The 21,546-nt window shown below is 46.3% G+C and overlaps 2 protein-coding genes across 6 annotated transcripts in view; one reads left to right on the forward strand and one right to left on the reverse strand.

Annotated features, from left to right (window-relative positions):
* The window catches only part of LOC139750180 (protein ABHD18), a 429,672-nt gene that overhangs the window by 211,128 nt on the left and 196,998 nt on the right, over positions 1-21,546 (forward strand). The gene's annotated exons all lie outside the window — the stretch shown is intronic.
* LOC139750253 (uncharacterized) overlaps positions 1-21,546 on the reverse strand; it is a 427,080-nt gene that overhangs the window by 6,344 nt on the left and 399,190 nt on the right. The window contains exons 7-9 of the mRNA XM_071664832.1: positions 20,284-20,511; positions 15,534-15,679; positions 14,833-14,989 (exon numbers count right to left, since the gene is read on the reverse strand). Of these exons, the coding sequence (XP_071520933.1) occupies positions 14,833-14,989; positions 15,534-15,679; positions 20,284-20,511 (531 nt within the window). The remainder of the gene's footprint in view (positions 1-14,832; positions 14,990-15,533; positions 15,680-20,283; positions 20,512-21,546) is intronic.

Below are 21,546 nucleotides of genomic sequence, written 5' to 3' on the forward strand. Positions count from 1 at the left end.
AGGTCGTACTTTCGTGATATTTACAGGAAGGTGACTTTGTGCTGAGGTCTTACTCGTCTGGCAGGGTGTGTAGTAACAGGTACGTACAATTTATAGGTCACCACTCAGTGTACTCGTACAGACCCCTTAGGGTCTACGTCAAAGTCGACCAGGGTACTCATCACAACCCACAGGGGTACAACCGTCCATCAGTCCTAAGGTCAACAAACTTTCAGAGAATGTAAAATCAACACGAGAAAAAGGTGACATTATATGTTGAAGGTCGTACCGATAACTGTCAAGGGATTGTACCCGATTACTACGCGAATACGTCGTACTCAGGGTGTACCGTCGTACCGAGGTCGTACCCGCTAGGGATCCGTTACTCCCAGGGTCCGTACCGATTAACTTCAGGGATCGTACCTCCTTGGAGTCGTACCCTACTTAAGGGTCGTACGTCGTACTTCAGGGTCGTACCGTGTGAGCACCCCCATTTAGCACCCCGTGAAGGTCTACCCCAAAATCCCCGTTAGCGTACGGAATGTACCCATGACCGTCGAGTACTACCCGATTGACCGTACCCCTGAGATTGGAAGGTGCGTACCCCCTGAGATTGGGCACCGTGTGTCCTCCCTGAGATTGGAAGGTGCCGTACCCCCTGAGATTGGAAGGTGCCGTACCCCCTGAGATTGGAAGGTGCTGTACCCCCTGAGATTGGAAGGTGCTGTACCCCCTGAGATTGGAAGGTGCTGTACCCCCTGAGATTGGAAGGTGCTGTACCCCCTGAGATTGGAAGGTGCTGTACCCCCTGAGATTGGAAGGTGCCTGTACCCCCTGAGATTGGAAGGTGCCTGTACCCCCTGAGATTGGAAGGTGCTGTACCCCCTGAGATTGGAAGGTGCCTGTACCCCCTGAGATTGGAAGGTGCTGTACCCCCTGAGATTGGAAGGTGCTGTACCCCCTGAGATTGGAAGGTGCCGTACCCCCTGAGATTGGAAGGTGCCGTACCCCCTGAGATTGGAAGGTGCCGTACCCCCTGAGATTGGAAGGTGCCTGTACCCCCTGAGATTGGAAGGTGCTGTACCCCCTGAGATTGGAAGGTGCCTGTACCCCCTGAGATTGGAAGGTGCCTGTACCCCCTGAGATTGGAAGGTGCCTGTACCCCCTGAGATTGGAAGGTGCCTGTACCCCCTGAGATTGGAAGGTGCTGTACCCCCTGAGATTGGAAGGTGCCTGTACCCCCTGAGATTGGAAGGTGCTGTACCCCCTGAGATTGGAAGGTGCCGTACCCCCTGAGATTGGAAGGTGCTGTACCCCCTGAGATTGGAAGGTGCCTGTACCCCCTGAGATTGGAAGGTGCCGTACCCCCTGAGATTGGAAGGTGCCGTACCCCCTGAGATTGGAAGGTGCCTGTACCCCCTGAGATTGGAAGGTGCTGTACCCCCTGAGATTGGAAGGTGCTGTACCCCCTGAGATTGGAAGGTGCTGTACCCCCTGAGATTGGAAGGTGCTGTACCCCCTGAGATTGGAAGGTGCCGTACCCCCTGAGATTGGAAGGTGCCGTACCCCCTGAGATTGGAAGGTGCCTGTACCCCCTGAGATTGGAAGGTGCCGTACCCCCTGAGATTGGAAGGTGCCGTACCCCCTGAGATTGGAAGGTGCCGTACCCCCTGAGATTGGAAGGTGCCGTACCCCCTGAGATTGGAAGGTGCTGTACCCCCTGAGATTGGAAGGTGCCGTACCCCCTGAGATTGGAAGGTGCCGTACCCCCTGAGATTGGAAGGTGCCGTACCCCCTGAGATTGGAAGGTGCTGTACCCCTGAGATTGGAAGGTGCCGTACCCCCTGAGATTGGAAGGTGCTGTACCCCCTGAGATTGGAAGGTGCCGTACCCCCTGAGATTGGAAGGTGCTGTACCCCCTGAGATTGGAAGGTGCCGTACCCCCTGAGATTGGAAGGTGCCGTACCCCCTGAGATTGGAAGGTGCCGTACCTCCTGAGATTGGAAGGTGCCGTACCCCCTGAGATTGGAAGTGCCGTACCCCTGAGATTGGAAGGTGCCGTACCCCCTGAGATTGGAAGGTGCCGTACCCCTGAGATTGGAAGGTGCTGTACCCCTGAGATTGGAAGGTGCTGTACCCCCTGAGATTGGAAGGTGCTGTACCCCCTGAGATTGGAAGGTGCTGTACCCCCTGAGATTGGAAGGTGCTGTACCCCCTGAGATTGGAAGGTGCTGTACCCCTGAGATTGGAAGGTGCTGTACCCCCTGAGATTGGAAGGTGCCGTACCCCCTGAGATTGGAAGGTGCCGTACCCCCTGAGATTGGAAGGTGCTGTACCCCCTGAGATTGGAAGGTGCTGTACCCCCTGAGATTGGTAGGTGCCGTACCCCCTAAGATTGGAAGGTGCCGTACCCCCTGAGATTGGTAGGTGCTGTACCCCTGAGATTGGTAGGTGCCGTACCCCCTGAGATTGGAAGGTGCCGTACCCCCTGAGATTGGAAGGTGCCGTACCCCCTGAGATTGGAAGGTGCTGTACCCCCTGAGATTGGAAGGTGCCGTACCCCCTGAGATTGGTAGGTGCCGTACCCCTGAGATTGGTAGGGGGACCATTCATCGTATACCCCTTAAGGCCTTTAGAGTTTATACTAGAAACCTTTTGGTATCCCCCCTGAGCCCCTTAGGTATGATCCTGAAAATCTTTTGATACCCCTTTGATCCCCCCTTTGGATACCCTTTGGACCACTTAAGATTTATACTAGAAACCCTGGGTTACCTCGTGAAACTCTTCGGTATGATTCTTGAAACCTCTGTTTACTACTGAACCCCTTAGATACCTCCTGAAACCCTTAGGTATGATACTTGAAACCTTTGTAAACCAATGAACCATTTAGGTATATCAGAATCCCTTGAATATCCTGAAACCCATAGATATGATACTTGAAACCTTTGTATACAATCGAACCCCTTAAGTATGACAATAGAAACATAGGAATATCCATCTGAACCCCTTAGATATGATATTAGGAACCTTTAAATACTCCCTGTAACCCCCTTAGGTATGATATTAAAACATCTTAATGCCGTTGAACCCCTTAGGTATAAGAAACCCGTGAGTAGGTTTAATTGAACTCCTGGAGTATAAGAAGCGAAACCTCTGATTACAATAGAGAACGAAAGGTGGAACGCAGGTGAGCACAGGATCAGAACCTTATTGTATCTTACTTATCAGAGGATCAACGTATTGTATTATATCGGAGGATCAGAACCTTTATCATATCATATCGGAGCGCCTTCATGAACCTAATTAGTCTCAGAAATGACTAATAATCCCTAAATTACCACAAGTAAACTTCTCTTATATAAAGATATTCCCCACCGTCAACTTAAAACAACTTTAAGTGTGACATCTTAAACCTATTTTGGTACGATGTGGTTAACCCTTGTATAAGAAATTCAACTTCTCGAGTGTGAACTAATCAACTTATTCGAGGATGGTAATTAGTAACCAGTATGGGTGGGTAATTAGTTCCCCTTGAACGTAATGGCTTAACATAATTACCATGAGCTGGGGCAACAGTTCTGGTGCCTGAATTAGAAGAAATGCCAGGTTAAACTAGGCTTACTGTCTGGCGAATCATTGCTGAATCGAACTCGCTGTTACCTGAGGATTATACCCGCTGTCCAGTCGTATTCAGACCCTTCCTCCTAGGTAATAACCCCTACTTTTGATTTAGATTTTTGACGCTTGAGAATCAGACCCACCGAGGTTTTGTTATAGTAAACTGCCTTCTAAGAATTAGACCAAAAAAAACTAGTTTAGAATCAGATATATTGCTTCTTTCGAATCAGACGCACTACTTATTTGAAATTAAACCCAGGGCCACAGTAGGGGAAGCCTTTTTGAAATTGTAGAATTAGTCTCTGTGTCACACGAAGATTAAACTTTTCATCCTTTGAATTATATTTTGTGGCACTGAAGAATTAAACCCATATCTGCTGCTTCAGAATTAGCCTCGTTTGGTGCTAACCAAGTTCGATTCGGTTTTAAGTCGAACACGCTTTTCTTTTTCTAGAACTAGTCACGTTGCCTTTCTTTAACATTAGGGTCGCTACTGTTTCATAATTAGACTCATTTCCAGTTTCGAATAACACTCACCGTAGCTTCGGAATTAAACTCTCAGGCCATTTGACACCGAGGCCTTTTATCTGTCTCGTAATTACCTTCTCTTTCACGTCCAACTGAAAATCTCTGACGTTTGAGGATTTGGTAAGTCTTTTACTTCAGAATTAGACCCACAGTTACTTAAGGATTAGACCCGCGGTCGCTTCAGAATTAGACCCACTGTCGCTTCAGAATTCGACGAACTACTACGTTTGAATTAGACCCACGTCTGCTTTAGAATTAGACCCATCCCTGCTTTAGAATTAGACCCGTTATTGCGCTTAATTTTGATGTTGTTCCAACATCAAAATTAGGTACCACGGAACTGCATGATTAGATTCACTTGACTATTTCACAATTAGACCCTCTTTATCTCTTAGTAAAACCCCTTTAACCTCGGAATATCACACTCTTCTTCACGATGAGACTTCGCAAATGCGACTCTGCCTTGACACGATCACCCATGCTCCAGGATTAAGACTACCAGAGAATTATACCAGAGAATTAGAACGTTCCATCACGTCGTTACAGAATTAGAATTTGATACTCTAGGGTTAGGGTTTGCCGCTTTTGAACTGAGGCTTCGCTTCTGCGGGAATGTCTCTCGAAACTTCGACAGTTCGACTCTAAACGAAGCTTCAGGTCAGCAATCAGCTCTTACGCCTCCGGAAAACCTCCTCTCCTATTGAGGAATCTCTCCTTACAGAAGCCTCCTGACCCGAACGCCTTTCACATCCTTAGAAACCTCCTCCACTTCTCAGAAATCCATTCTAACCTCGGGAAGTCAGCACCTCCCCTACTTCGGGAACTCACTCTAGCCTGGAAACGCGTCATGCCTCTCCAGGGTCTTCCTTCTTCTCCTTCTCCTGGAAAGCGGCACTTGCACTTTAGAAATCTTCCCTCACCTCGAAACTTCTCTAACTCTGGAAACTTTCCTTCCCCTTTTCCAGGACTCACTTCACTCCATGACTACCCATCCCTATCTTGGAATCTTGTCACCACCTTCCTGAATTCCTTCCCTATCACTTGGAACCCCTTCCATTACTGGAACCCGTAAACTCCTTTCCCTCTCGGTAATCGCAAGCTCTAAGATCCCCTCCCCTTCTCCTGAGCATCTCCCCTTCCAAGCATCTCCCGGTTTACTGAGAAACCTTCTTCACCCCCAAACTCTTCCTGTTTGAAGAAGTTTCCTATTTCCAGGAAGCCTTCCTCTCCTCCTACAGCAGAAGCCCTTACCCCCCTCTCTGGAAACCTCTGGATCATCGAGAACCCCTTCCCTCCTGCCGGAAACCTTCTGAACCCTTGACACCTGCTCTTGGAGACACCCAGACCTCCCTATCCTTTTCCGGCTGATGTAAACCTCCTCCTACCTCGGGAAACCTATTTGGCACCCTCCATCTTGTCCCAGAGGCCTCCTCACACACAACCCCCACCCGGATATAACCTCTTGCCCCTAATTACCTCCTTTACTTTAGCAAGCTATTACTTACCCTCTCCAAACCCCCGTGAGCCTCCTCCCAACCTTGGAGACCTTCACTCACTCCTCAAAGTCTCCTTCCACACAGGGCCCCGCCCTCTCCGTGCGGTAAACGAGGAGCACCCGACAAACACAACGCCAGAGAATAAATACAATGTTTATTGGCCTCCAGGTCCGACTGTGGCTGGAAGTTTTAATGGCTGGAAACTATTTCCGGGCTGGATGGAAGGCTGGAAAGATGCCTGGAAGAATAGTGATGGAAAAGATACTACGTCTGGAAGTTTAAATGGGTTTGCGGTAAAATTCAAAGAAGGGGTCGATTTAGGCTGCTCCAGCGTTGAGCGGGGGGGGGGGGGGGCGAGGCCTCAAAGGTGTCTTTTACGGAGCTGGGTCCCGACTTACCACGACACACTACAGCAAACACTTATAACGTATAAGTATGGTAGTGCGAAAATAAGTAAGTAAAAGTAAAAAGGGATTTCCAACCAGAGGGGAGAGGAAGGGTGGGGGGGGGGATTCATTATGAATCAATTAGCATTTGAAACATCTCACACCGTACAACCGTGAGCCCCGCACACCAGCAGGGCCTCCGTCAGGAGGAAGAGAGAGAGAGAGAGAGAGAGAGAGAGAGAGAGAGAGAGAGAGAGAGAGAGAGAGAGAGAGAGAGAGAGAGAGAGAGAGAGAGTTGCCAAGCGGAACGGAACCAATTAATTAGCCAGCAGGATCCGCCCCGGAGAGGAGTGGGTGTGTATGCTAATAACCATCTGTACACAGGCGCCCACTCCTGCGACGCCCTCCCCCTCACTCTTGCGACCTGCTTGGACTGTGTGATGAGCTGTGTTAGGGGCAGGTACTGGTGGACGGTGACATCGTCTATCATCAACACCTGTGGACCACTTTATGTTTACGCCGTCGTTCAAGTAAACTTACTTCAAACCCTTCGAGCACGACGGGAGAACCCTTGAGTTATTTGATTTTTATTGTCCGGGATAATCTACCCGTGTCTGGGCACGCGTCTTTTATACCAGCCTCAGACACAAAGGGTGAAATGAGCCCTGATTTCTTGCCTGACCCAAAGGTTCCTCGATACGGTCTTGTTGCACACACACACACACACACACACACACACACACACACACACACACACCCACCCACACACAAATCCTCCAAAATACCCACACACATATATATCTGTTTACGCTCAAAATCGTAGACCTGAATAACGAATATCATATCGCTCGACCCACTTATTTCGTGAATAACCATACAACGTAAAAAAAAAGAATTCTTTTTTTTTCTTATGTTAGCCGAGAGAACACGGGGGGGGGGGGGGGGGATGACTGAGTGCGTGATCAATATATGCTAACCATAAAGCAAAGACCCTCTGGCGGCTGTGTGTATACCCACGTGCAATGATACTCCGGTGAGCCGGGAGGCGTTGCATTTCCAGCCAACTCAACACCGGGAGTTGGAGATAGCGATCGAGGTGTACAAAGGCCACCGGTAAACCTACCATTTCTCACGTATTGTGCGCGTCCAGGGATGTCGGGGAGACAATATGGCGACTGTGTAATCCGATGGTAACAGAGTGGGCAGATTGGCAGAAATAGCTGGTTGGGGGGAGAGATTTCGAAACTGGAGGGGACTCATGCTCTCCCCCCCCCCCCCCTCCACCTGTGCCTACGCCGCTGTCAGCACCGAAGGACTAATCATGCCAAGTTGGGTTCAAATTGAGTCCACAGATTCGGGGGAAAAGTTTGAAATACGTAAGTTAAATGGAGGGACAGTTTGTTGGTAAGAGCGGCCCATGTATGTGGTTGTGGGTCAGGTCACCAGACACACACAGTGTTGAAAACAGAACGCCCACCGACCAACCGTGCCAGGATTACTCCAGACTGGTCGAGTAGTTTCAGATGATATAATTGAACTGTGAGAGGTTAACAAGACTGAGGAAGAAAGACGACGAACCAAGAGTGGTGGTAAAAGCTGACATGCTCTTTGACCGATTGGGTAAGCTTAACAAGGAGACTGAATTCGTATGGTCCCTTATTTTCCGACTACATTTGACTTCATCTTTTTCCATATATTGATCAATCCATCAAACAATATTCAATTCTAACGGTACATGTTTATCTATAATTGTTTTTTTTTTTAGTAAATACCTGCTTGCATTAGTTTTATTCACTTATTCATTCAATGACGGGGATATTACCGGTAGATGCTTATTCATTTATCATCATTTTTCAGTAAACACCTGCTTGCATTAATCTTATTCATTTATTCATTCATTTAAAGAGGATAAAGTTAAATGATTGTAAGGTTTCCGACGAAAATGTTTAATATACTCAAACACTGAACAGGCAGCGGTATCTAGCACCTCCACCATCAAAGAAAACGAGGACAACGTGACTGATATAATGTGTCTAGTCGGACGACTTGGATGATTTTCTTACACCAAATTTTACCAACGTTAAATCCCTGCCTGAAACTTTCTGTAGAAAAGAAAGAAAACGTCAGGAAACCAGGAAAATAAGCTGAAACTTTGATCTTATAAACTCAAGCTATCTGGCAACTCTAAAGATGATTTATTTAAAGTATGATTTTCCGTTGTCCCTAAGAATGTCCAGCTAAATGGTCATAAAATACTACTAAACATAATTGATGTTTCAACTTATGTATATATGCAATAGAATTAGCGTTATTTATTGACACACAATCTGATTTGAATTCATTATCCGATCCATTGGGAATGTGGGAGCCTGTGGGGTCGGTCCATCGCGGTACCGCGATCACCTAGCGGGCAATATCCAGCGAAACATAAGCCGACAGCTACAACGTGGGGCCCTCCCCTCGATTCCCCACGAAATTAACCCAGAGAGAGAGAGAGAGAGAGAGAGAGAGAGAGAGAGAGAGAGAGAGAGAGAGAGAGAGAGAGAGAGAGAGAGAGAGAATTTTCCTGAGAAATATTTAGGTTAATTTCTCGACAGCTGTTTATTGTCACGTCTTAGTTTCTTAGAGGTATATATATACATATTCTGCTGGTGTAGTTGTTGGTGGTCATATACATTCCAAGAGCTGGTAATGCCTTTGTGTGGGTAAGACCCTTACTTAGCCTTAGTGGTTTGTGGTGTCCAGTGGTGGTTGGGTCCTTAATGTCAAAGGGGTTATGTTGTCCAGATCCTTGATATGTAGGAACTGTGGTATCCCCAGGTCAGGTCTTTGATGTTTGATGCTATAATCATATCCAGTGACTGGAACTTTAAACACGTAAGGCTAAAGATATTCAAAGACGAAGAGGTAAAGACATACAAAGCTCAGAACATTAATGATACATAATACTCTAATGACATCTCGACACGACACCTTACTTTTCGATGCTCAGAGAACGAAACGTGTTTTTTTCTTCTTCTTAAAGTTGAGTGTTGGCAAAATTTAGGTGGCTGTCCATTAGCATTTGAGACACTCCTGCGAGGCGTGTGGAATTCGAATGCTACTGAGGGAGGTGACCCTTAAAGGTAGGAGGAGGAGGAGGAGGTAGGTTTAGTGGTGGTCTCCAGTCCCTGGCGAGGATCTGGTCCGAGGCCATAAGGGCGAGCAAGAGAGGCGGCGTTAAAGACGAGTTGGTAACTTGGGGTGGCGGGCCGTTGCTGCTGCAGCAAATGACTAGGCTACGTTACGACTGAGCGTCCCCATAACCATGTCTCGCACGCAGCTCGCAGCACAAAAATGAGATTAAAGTGTATTTATTTACTATCATAACTCGGTGCTGCGAACGATATAGAATTATAGAGAGAGTCAGACTACATTAATTACGTTGCAATAGTTTAATGCAGAGTTGATAAGGCGGGTAATGGCCAATAAGCTCTCAACATGTATAAACGGATTTAGAAATATATTTTCATCTTTCCATCCATTATCTGTACAATATTTCGAACTGTATAAATGACAACTGTTATGAGTTCAGGTAATGGCTTGCGATTGCCTTGATTCTAGGAAATGTTTCACATTTTAAGAGAAAGTATTAAACATAAAATCTTCCAATAAAATGCTACCAAGAAAAATATATAGAAACTAGGAGGGTATATATTGAGAGCCCAGTTAAATCGCACTTCAGCGATTTACGTGATATCTTAAAAAGGCCGTAAAAAAGAAAAAAAAGAAATGGGCTTTAAGAAGCGTAAGGGGATCACTTGTCCCCTGGAAAGACGGCGGAAGAGGTGACCCCCTACGCATCCGTGAGCACATTTTCTTTTTTACGGGATTTTGAGGATATTTCGTAAATCTTGGGGAGGATGGGTCACTGTCTGAACTGTGTGGGGGTCTTGATAAACTCTGGTCTATTTCCCATCCATTATATATAATGTCGTCTTACTGTCAGCCACGTCGTTTTATGAAGTAATCTTATATTAACCAAAGATCCGTCCAAGGATATCTTTATGTAAACTGAAGCGTCCCTCACGAGGAGAACCTTTGAGAGCCACCACCACACACACACATCAGCGTGGGCTGTCCCCCTCCAAAGTGACTTTAGCTCTGGCTCAGAAAAGTTAACATCGTTAGAAAATAGAGGTGTGTGTGTGTGTGTAGGAAGCAGCAGTTTCCGCCCTTTAACCTCCCTCGATAGTGCTAGGCTTCCCGCGCGTTCTCTCTCGCCCGGGCCCAAGTAGAGCCAGCCGTTCGCGTCCTACCGTATATTAAAGCAACTGAATATTTTATGTTAAGGCGAGGGCGGGCAGGCAGGGGGTAAGAAGGATATCAGATTCAAGGATTCGTGAATATCTCTGGTGGTGGGAGAACGGATGCATAGGAGTTAGCGAGAGAACATAGCTGGATATACTAGAATGAGGAATATCTGAATGATTAAGGAGGTACTGAGGTTTTTAAGAATATTCTCATCGGCAGCGGAATATGTTAGGTAAAGGAACGACACTAAGGTAATATTAATATCTGGAAATGTGATCGTAAATGAGAGAGAATGATCAACAGGAGGAAACGCTTAGTAATAATCAAGAGAGGTAAACTGACGAATGTATAGCGTAGCGTAACCTGCATCGCTACACAAGACTAGGCTGTAGTTATTTTCGACGTAGGGCTGTCCTGTATGGCGGCAGTACTAATACTTACAACTATAGTTTACTTACGCAAACCTAGATGGCGCATACAACCATAGTTTACGTACGCATAAACTATATAGGGCACGACTGACCCTAGAGCCATCCGTTACCGTAATATTTTTTGGGTTAGGACTACGCAATGAACAGCCGCCATTTGCGAACGTCTCCACCTAACCGTCGGAACCCCGTCAGTGCCTCCTCCCTCCTGCTGCAGGAGGACCACGTAACGCCGGCAACGCCTCCTCTTTCTAGCACCGAATCTCGACAATGCCTCACCCCTCCTACAAGGAGTATCACGAGACGCCTGCTTCACATATCCTGTGCTCCTGCATCAGAAGTAGCAAGAAACTGTCCTGGTATCTTGACGCCCTTGTGAAAAGAATAGCACCGATGCTGTACCCACATCTCTGCACCCTCATTTAAACACTCTTCTGAAAAGCGTCAGACAACCGTGCTCTTTAATCAAAACGCTGAAAAGCATACAAAAACGTTTTTTTGGAATTCCGTTGTTCCACAGATTGTGGAAAAACTACATTACTCTAGTACTTTGGTTTGGAACGCGACCCGAACTGATTAAAAAAAAAAAAAGAAAAGAGTTCCAACATCGAGAACTCAAATCCTGGTGTGTGGAGGGGAGGTAATCCCTCTAATCTGTGCGTGGGGGCAGTTGGAGGTTGGATGGGGGTGGTTGATGACCCGCCTATCCCCACATTCGGGTTGGTTTAAGATGCCAGATACCTCCCACCACAGCGTATGAGTTCAGAGATTTGACATTGCTTTGTGATTTCTCTTAATTTGTTTTTGTGTGGCTTAACCTCTGGCATTCTAACAATTGGTTTATATATGTACGTGGAAGTATAATTTTACTTTATAAAGGAAAACAAGACATATAATTTCAAGTTATGAGGGAAAACAAAACAAACAGGGAACATGAAAAATATGAAGTGGTTTTAATTACATAATTTTTTTTTTTCTTTTCCACAAAGTGTGATGACTTTTTGTGTTAAGTGTCTGTAGGACACATTCTGAGTTTTGAATTACGATTCGGCAACTTGCAATGTTTATAACTGCTTCCAAACGGCCGAGTTTACGAGCACTTTTATTAATGCATATTTTTCTGGTGGGAAACAAAATTGTCTCTGTATTAAGCAAATATTCTCCATTTATGTGGTGTATACATAAAGATGCTTTAGATTCGTGTTAATGAAAACTGTATGTTAAATATTTCTGCAGTGAACGAATAATTCGCCTCCATAATTTCCTTCGGTGATTTAAGAAAGTTGATTTTTTTTCTGAGCGAGTGTGAACGAACCTTTCTGCTATGTATCCTAGGATATATATATATATATATATATATATATATATATATATATATATATATATATATATATATATATATATATAAGGAATAAATGTATAGTGTCAAAACACTACAGATGAAATAACATGTTCTAAACAGATGGCTTAGGAAGTGTAATTCTAGGTTCAGACTTTGGTTAAATTTTGCACTGAAATTTCAGTAGCCTCGCCTCAGACTGCAGTCTTTCTTACACATATCAAACAGACATCTGAAAGGCAAAGAATTATAAAACAATAAGGCTTAAGGAACGATAGGTTAAGGCGAAATTTCAAACAAAACAAGAACGATGAAATAAGGAACCAATGAGATGAGAATGATTTGTTGGAAACCAACGAATAAGGAAACGGTCACAAGTTACTGAAGTGAATCAAGGGCATGGAAACAGAAGGCGCAGAACCTCACAGCCGTCTGCTCCCGTCACTTTTCACCCGTCACCCCTCACTGATCATTCTCTACCCGTCACCCGTACATGACAGACTTCACCCGTCACTCTCTCCGTCCGGTCATTCTTCACCCGTCAATCGTCTTGTCACTTTCCACCAGTGAGTCTTCACCCGTCACCTTCCACTTATCAGTTTTCACCCGTCATTTATCGCCCTTCACCTACCACCTGTCACTCTTCATCCGTTACTCTCAATCCGTCAGTTTTCACCCGTCTTTTTATACCCGTCAGTCTTCACCCATCCTTCTACATCTGTCACTTTCCACCCGTCAGTCTTTAGCCGTCTTTTTCCACTAATTACCACATCACCATGGAAAATCTCTCGTCAAGCGTCGCCAGTCACTTGGAACGCATCACTGTTCATCCGTCAGTCACTACCAAATAGTCAGTCCCTCCGTCACTCACCGCCACCCATTCCACCCGTCACTCTCCAGCGGTCACTCTCCACCCATTCCTGTTTAATCAACAGTAACTCCACCACTCCCCTACCTATGGCACATTACCAGTCACTCCCAACATGTTGCACATCACAAGTCACTCCCCTCCTGTTGCATATCACCAGCCACTCCCCTCCTGTTGCACATCACCAGTCCCTCCCCTCCTGTTGCACATCACCAGCCACTCCCCTCCTGTTGCATAACACCAGTCACTCCCCTCCTGTTGCACATCACCAGTCCCTCCCTACCTGTTGCACATCACCAGTCCCTCCCTACCTGTTGCACATCACCAGTCCCTCCCTACCTGTTGCACATCACCAGTCACTCTTCACTCCTTGCTAACGACGGGTCCCGACCCCACCCGTCATCAGTGTATGCCAGTCACTGAGCACCAGCGTCACCGTCACCCTTCGCCCGTCACACACAGGACCGTAATATAAACGAATCTGGTTCGCTCCGGATTTCAATGGTTCCCCCGTGAAAAGATTTCATTTTCTGTAAGGCAGAGGTGAAAGCTTTGGTGATGTGGATGTCTCCCCCAATCAGATGATATGGGTCAGATCTACACACACACACGTCCAATACTTGAACTAGAAATTTCAACAAAATTTGTAGGTATTTATCTTTATTTTTGTCTCTAATTTTCTTAGTCCTTTGGTTGGCCATTTAGCTCGAGTTTAGGCTTAACGACTATTGGTAACTAATACGTTCAACAACAACAAAACACACACACACACACACACACACACACACACACACACACACACACGGTAATGACCAAGAGTCACCACCGGCCAGCCCGGGGTCGGACCCGCATGGGTTCGAATCTTCGGCATGGCACTTGGACAACACCCAACCCAGGTGTTCATCTTCCCGCAGGTGCCGGTTGGTAATTGGCTATCTGGCATAGGCTTAGGGGTGTGTATGTGTGCGTACGTACATGGGAGTGAAGACATGGTACAAGGTTAAGAGACGGGGCAGTGTGCATGTCTCTTTCAGTAACACACACACACACACACACACACACACACACACACACACACACACACATCTATGGGCAGCTACTGAATGTGTAAGAAGCAATACTTTTTATACTCCGCTGAAGTCTCGGTTCGTAGTTTCTGCTACATGATTTGTAACAAGAGATATCCGTCTGAAGTTACTGAAAAAAAGGGTAACAGAGATAGTGGACTCACGAGGGATGTAAAGGCGATAGAAAATGAGGTGCATAGATGAGAGGGTTCGACCATAATGGTGCTCTTGGACAAAATTGGACAACACAATAGTTGAGGATAGCTGGAGAGGGGAGACATCTGGTAAGGAAAGACTTCCTCACTACCAAAGGACAGTGACGAATAAATTCAAGGACATGCCATTACGAGGGAAAGGAGTAATTCATCTCACTCCCACACGATCAGCGATAAGAATGGGAGCATGAGCGCGGAAACGAATGGGACGCTGATAGGAGTCACTGAGAAAATTAATCAATCTTACAAAAAAAGTGTTCGAGGAAGATCAGAGGAAGTGGCAGGGAAGATAACGAACTTGGGTTAGGAATACACAGGAGAGATGTTGTCATGACGGTGATTAGAGAGGTGATGGATGGAAGACGTGATGGGAAAGACAGACGAGTCTTCCACGACGAAGGAAGGAAGGAAGGAAGGAAGGAAGGAAAGATGAGCAGGCAAGGAAGGCCTCACTTGTGTGTGGGCAGCAGTTGGGAACCGAAATTATTAGCGAAGAGGAATGAAAAAATGTGAATATAAGATACAATTTGGAAGGGCAGGTTGTGATACACAGGAGGGGGGAGGACGAGGAGGAGGAGGAGGGGAACAATACTTGAACACTTGTGGTGGACTCACGTGCGACGCGGAGGAGGAGGGCGTTGGAGTGGCCGTCTCCCTCACTGTTGGAGGCGAGGCAGGTGTAGAGACCGGCGTCGGCCCGCCTCACAGGCGACACCCGCAGCGACCAGTTGTCCCGACGCCAGCGACGCCCGCCCTCGCTCACCACACGACCCTGCGGGAAACACACACACACACACACGCCTTCAGACCCTGGGTACTGTAGTCACCTGCCCTGGAGACACACACACACACACACACACACACACACACACACACACACACCACTTTCAAACCCCTGGCATCGAAGTTAGTTCTTGGTGCACAAGAAAAACCAACATTGGGGAGGAGGGTGAGGGGGTGGGGTCAGGCCTACTTACATTGTGGAGAAGGTTGAGGGAGGGGAGGCGTAGCTACGTACGTCTTTGAGGAGGTTGAGGTCTACTTACTTTGTGGAGGAAGATGTTGGAGGGAGGTGTACTCACGTTGTGGAGGAGGGTGAAGGAGTGAGGGAGGGAGGTGTAGTCACGTTTTGCAGGAGGAAGGGAGGGAGGTGTACCCACGTTGTTGAGGAGGGATGAGGGAGTGAGGGAGGGAGGTGTACTCACGTTGTGGAGGAGTGATGAGGGAGTGAGGGAGGGAGGTGTACTCTGAGGGAGTGAGGGAGGGAGGTGTACTCACGTTGTGGAGGAGGGAGTGAGGGAGGGAGGTGTACTCACGTTGTGGAGCCAGGTGACGTTGTAGGCGGGAGGGTGGGCGGTGACGGAGCACAGGAAGGTCAGGTCTGTACCCTCGGCCACCAGGAAGCCTCCCTCACTGGACGTGACCTGGCTGCCGTGTACTGTGATGCTCGCCTCCGGCACGTCTGTAACACACAGGCACTGTAACATGGCTGTAACACACTGGCACTGTAACATGGCTGTAACACACTGGCACTGTAACATGGCTGTAACACACTGGCACTGTAACATGGCTGTAACACACCAGCACAGTAATATGGCTGTAACATACTGGCACTGTAATATGGCTGTGACACACTTCGACTATAACATGTCTGTAACACACTGACACTGTTACATACCTGTAACACGCTTGCACTATAATATGTCTGCAACACACCTGGACTGTAACATGTCTGTAATACACTTGAACTCCAACATGTCTGTTACATATCGGCACTGTAACATACTTTAACAATAATGCCCGGTTACTTGTCTGTAACACACATGCCCTCTAACAAGGCTGTAACACACCTGCATTATAACATCTGTAACTCACCTAGCTGTAACAACCTACCTTGTAACGTGTCTATAACACACCTCTTTAAATATAACAACCTCCTCTGTTACAAGTCTGTCACACACCTACCTCTGTAACCAAAATGTCCAAGAAACGTAACATAATCTGCCTGTGTAACATGCGCTGCAGTACCCCAGCTGGTCCCCCAGCCAGTAACCAAACACAGGTGCACCACAAGAGCCTCTATACCTACCGCGCCTCAAGGTCTCCAGCTTCCTGGAAAACCTCTGATGTGCTCAGGGTTTACAGGGGGCCGGCGGTGGGTGTGGCTCCTCCCTCCCTCCTGCACCGCACCGTCACCTCCTCCTGCTGCTCCTCCTCCTCCTCTCCTTGCACAGAGACCCCACCTGTGTCTGCTCGTGATCCCGCCTCTTAATATCTATTGGTCTATCTATCTATCTATCTATCTATCTATCTATCTATCTATATATATATATATATATATATATATATATATATATATATATATATATATTTATATAGATAGATAGATAGATAGCGATTGGCATTTACAGGCTACCTGGTGTCGGGGGCATAGGTTCGAAGCGTAGTTGCAGCACTCAGTCCACAGTCAACCTAGCTGTTCAGCCTCCCCTAGACTGGATGAATTGGGCATCTACCTTACGCTAGGGTATATATATATATATATATATATATATATATATATATATATTATATATATATATATATATATATATATATATATATATATATATATATTTTTTTTTTTTTTTTTTTTCTTTCAAACTATTCGCCATTTCCCGCGTTAGCAAGGTAGCGTTAAGAACAGAGGACTGGGCCTCTGAGGGAATATCCTCACCTGGCCTCGTTCTCTGTTCCCTCTTTTGAAAATTAAAGAAAAAAAAACGAGAGAGGAGGATTTCCAGCCCCCCGCTCCCTCCCCTTTTAGTCGCCTTCTACGATACGCAGGGAATACGTGGGAAGTATTCTTTTTCCCCTATCCTCAGGTATATATATATATATATATATATATATATATATATATATATATATATATATATATATATATATGTGTGTGTGTGTGCTGACGGTTGGACGCATCTCCGTACTGTTTGCTGGTCCACTGAGGAAACACGGCTGTTTCGAGACTCTACTACACTCTAACCTGTTATGTCGGTTGTCACGTTTACGCTACCTCGCTAACGCGGGAAATAGGGAGTATGTATGAAAAAAATAATGTGTGTGTGTGTGTGTGTGTGTGTGTGTGTACTGTAACCGAGGTCACCCACGACTAGGGTCGGTGGTTCATCGGGACCATCTCGCCCTAAAGGAGCCCAACTTCCCATCCTCTACTTTTACTTTCAAAATTACAAATTTATGCTAATGGAGCAGTTTGTTCCTGTCTTTAAAAACAAAAAAAAAAAAGAGAAGAAAGACATTCTGGCCCTGGGCTTTGGAAGCTGACGCGTTGCCCACCCTCAACACAAAAGTTTTGGTTTATGGTCACTGTCATCGTAGATCAGACCACTACACACACCTTTATGGAAAGTCAGTTCAAAATACGGGGGGACTTGGGTAGAGCTAGTTGGAAAATACGAGCCCTAAGGTTGTGGAGTCAGCTGAAAATACGGGCCCTTAGCTGGAGTTAGCTGAAAATACGGGACCTCAGGTAGAGTTAGCTGAAAATATTGGCCCTTAGGAAGAGTTAGCTGAAAATACGAGCCTAAAGTAGAGTCAGTTTAAAATAAGTGCCCTCGGGTAGAGTTAGCTGGAAGTAAGAGCGTTTAGACTGGCATGAGAGAGATTGTGGAATGTAATGCAAATAGTAATGCAAATATTCCTTAATAATGATCCTCTGTGCTGAGGCCTGTGTGGTCCCCAGTAAAACTTGCTGTATTAATTCCCCGTATATTCTCAAAGACAAGGACCGTATACATGCACTGAGGGCGTGTGACCAGTGGTCTTACAATCATCGTATAGAACACCTGACGAAGGCGTCGAAGATTTTTTTTTTCCATCAGTGGCTATAACTTGCCGTTGACGACCTCAATTACAACCCCCTGGTAGTTGACAGGCATAAACCCTCCACCACACGCCTAAAAACACACACACACACACACACACACACACACACACACACACAAAAGGCAACCATTCTAGAAGCGAAAGAAGTTGAAAGAATCTGAAAAAACGGAGAAATTAATTTCATAGGCTTATTATATTTTGAACAAAATAATTTCTACGTCGACATTCTTTTTCGTCCTGGGGGATACCCGGGGGTGGGGGGGGGGGGGTGGGGGGGGGGGGTTATTTCCAAACTTTTGTACGTAACTTCTGAATACATCTTTTTCTTAAGTCTGAATACTTTACATATACTTGCCCCGTGGCCGTTAACTTCACCGAGACGCATGTAAACATGGTTATTATATTGGATAATCTGTACATTAGGAGAGTCATTCACATGGGGGGCAGAGGTGTTCAACACCCCACACCCACCACTCTCTCTCTCTCTCTCTCTCTCTCTCTCTCTCTCTCTCTCTCTCTCATCTCCTCTCCCGATTTCAGTCGGGGGGTCCTCATCGATATTTTCCGATATGTATAGATATCGGATAATGACAGATATTGCCCTCGGGTCCATATCGAACATTGGGAGTCACTTACACTTTACGATCTTACCAGAAGAAGCGCTGGTGAGCCGGGATTCATTGGACAGCGAGGTCCAGGATTCAGAACATGTTTCTCCCGTTCAACTGACTCTCTTTTACGTGATTCCAAAATTAGACGAGGCGAAGGAGATCATGGTCGCCAGGTTCTCTTCATAATGCCCAGGGGGTGGTTTTCGCTCTCTTGCTGAATGTCATTTCCACCCGTGGGTCTTTGTGTCTGCAGATGCACTCTCCACCCGTGACTCCTTAGGATCTCTAAATGTAATTTCCATCTGCTGTCTTTTAGGATATGTAAATGTAATTTCCATCCGCTGAGTCTTTAGGATCTATAAGTGGAATTTCTACTCGTGAGTCTTTAGGATCCGTAAATGTAATTTCCATCCACTGAGTCTTTAGGATGTATAAATGTAATTTCTACCAGTTAGTCTTAAGAATTTATAAATGTAATTTCCACATGCGAGTCTTTAGGATCCGTACATGTAATTTCCACCCGCGAGTCGGTAGGATTTGTAAAATGGAATTTCCGCCCTCTAAGTCCTTCTGATCTATAAATGTAACTTCCACACATGAGTCTTTAGGATCCTTTAATTCCTCAAAAAAAAAGAGAACATCTTGTATTGCCCCTCATCTGTGTAACTTCAATTCTTTCCACTGTCCAAAGACTTAATTTTTCTCTCTCGTAATGATGAAAGTGCTCCTGTAACGCTTCTTGTGTCTCACCTGTCATGACCGCTCATCATGCTACAGGCGAAGCCCCGGGTCATCATGACTTCTACTGGCCGACAGCTCCCGCGTGTGACGTGTCCCCTCCCACGGGCTTTGAGGATCCACGGTGGGAGGGCCTTGAGGGCACCCTGGGTCTCCGAGGGGCAGGTCCCCGGGACACCAGAGAGCTGAACACAGCCGGAAAGTACTCATGGTTCCTATCTATCTGTTTTATCTATCTATCTATCTGTCTGTCTGTCTGTCTGTCTACCTCTTTCTTTATTTATCTCACGACCACCTTTTCAGAGAGGATCGTGGATGTTGCCCCAGGAACCCTTTTCAGGGGGCCCCAACATTAATAAGGCTGCGCTGCACTCAGCAGCAGGGACACGAAGGACTCCTCCTTTGAAACGAAAGGGTCTGTAACGAGACTTTCCTTTGTCTCGTCAGCTGACCATCATACAGCCTCGCTAAAAGTGACTTCTCACTCGCGGTGTTAACCTCGTGCAGACGGAGTTGATATTACGGGGAAAAAAGAGCAAGAAAATGTGATTATCTTATTTCAAGGGAAGGAAATCAAGGATCCCCCCGTCTTTCCCTTTAACGTTGAGTAATTTTAGAAGTATAATAAGAGTGAATACAAACGTGAATAGCCGTTTTCTTCGGTGAAGAAGTGCAAGGTTAGGTTATCCCCTGGAAGACAACTATGACTACAACTGTAGTGATGATGACCAATCGTTTCCAGACAGAATAGAGTACAGTGTAATCATGCGTGGCTTGTGGCGAGGGTGCATGCGTTCGAGCGTTCGTGCGTGCGTGCGTGCGTGCGTGTACTCACGGAACATGGTGATGGTGGTGGAGACGTCGGTGATGTTGGCGGCCACGTTGTCGTGGGCCTGGGTGGTGAGGCGGCAGGTGAGGTGGGAGTTGTGGTGGCGCTGCTGCAACCCTCCTCCTCCTCCCAGCTCCAACACGTTGGACACCACGCCCGGCCCCGTCACCTCCCAGGACGAGTCGACCTCCACGCCCTCCAGCAGCCACACCAGGGACAACACCTTGGCTCCTCCTGTCGACGGTGAGGGAAAGTAGTATGTAAGAGGATTCGCCTAGGGCCATACCTACCTGCCACACACAGGCTCTGGTCAGTGACAGCTCGTTGACCATCACTGACGAAGGTCGGGCTTGTGTCTGTGAATGTGTCAGTTCTTCGGTCGATGTGTGTGTGTGTGTGTGTGTGTGTGTGTGTGTGTGTGTGTGTGTGTGTGTGTGTGTGTGTGTGTGTGTGTGTGGTTGCGTTTAAGACTCCAGTCGGTAGGGGCGATTTCGTGGTGCACCTTAGGTCATTTCACTGCTTACGTGAGTGGTTAGCTTCATGTTTGCTGGAGTTTGGGTGAAGAGGATCTGTGAGGAAAGGTTGCTGAAGTGTGAGGCAAGGGATGAAATTTTCATTCCTCTTTTTTAGGGGTTGGTGGTTAGAGGTTTCGGGGGGAAAAGGGGGTCTGACGGTGTTGCAAAGCACTGAGTGATGAGCGTGTTGCACCTGCATTGTATTGGGAGGATCTTTGTTGCATTGTGTACGTGTCGAGTATTATTGGTTGTCAGGCAGACAGTGGTTGTTCTGGGCGCACTGTTCTGAGCGGTTTGCAGCTCTGTTATAATTGCTTTTGAGAGGCTGGAGGACCAGACAGGTGAGGCTTGCCTTAGGGTGGAGTAAGTGAATGGTTTGGAAAGGTTACTAAAGGGATTCTGTTTCTCTCGTCGAAGTCTGATACCAATAAGTGTTCTGAAGTTTATATATATATATATATATATATATATATATATATATATATATATATATATATATATATATATATATATATATATATATCTTTTCTTTTTCTTTCATACTATTCGCCATTTCCCGCATTAGCGAGGTAGCGTTGAGAACAGAGGACTGGGCCCTTGAGGGAATATCCTCACCTGGGCCCCTTCTCTGTTCCCTCTTTTGGAAAAAAAAAAATGACGAAATCAATAGAGAGGGTCTTGTTTCAAGAACAAATATCATGTCATGAGAAATGATATGCTTATTCATCTGTGTTGATAACAATATTTAGCGAAG

Source organism: Panulirus ornatus, chromosome 1 (assembly GCF_036320965.1).
Source record: "Panulirus ornatus isolate Po-2019 chromosome 1, ASM3632096v1, whole genome shotgun sequence".
Taxonomy (NCBI): Eukaryota; Metazoa; Arthropoda; class Malacostraca; order Decapoda; family Palinuridae; genus Panulirus; species Panulirus ornatus.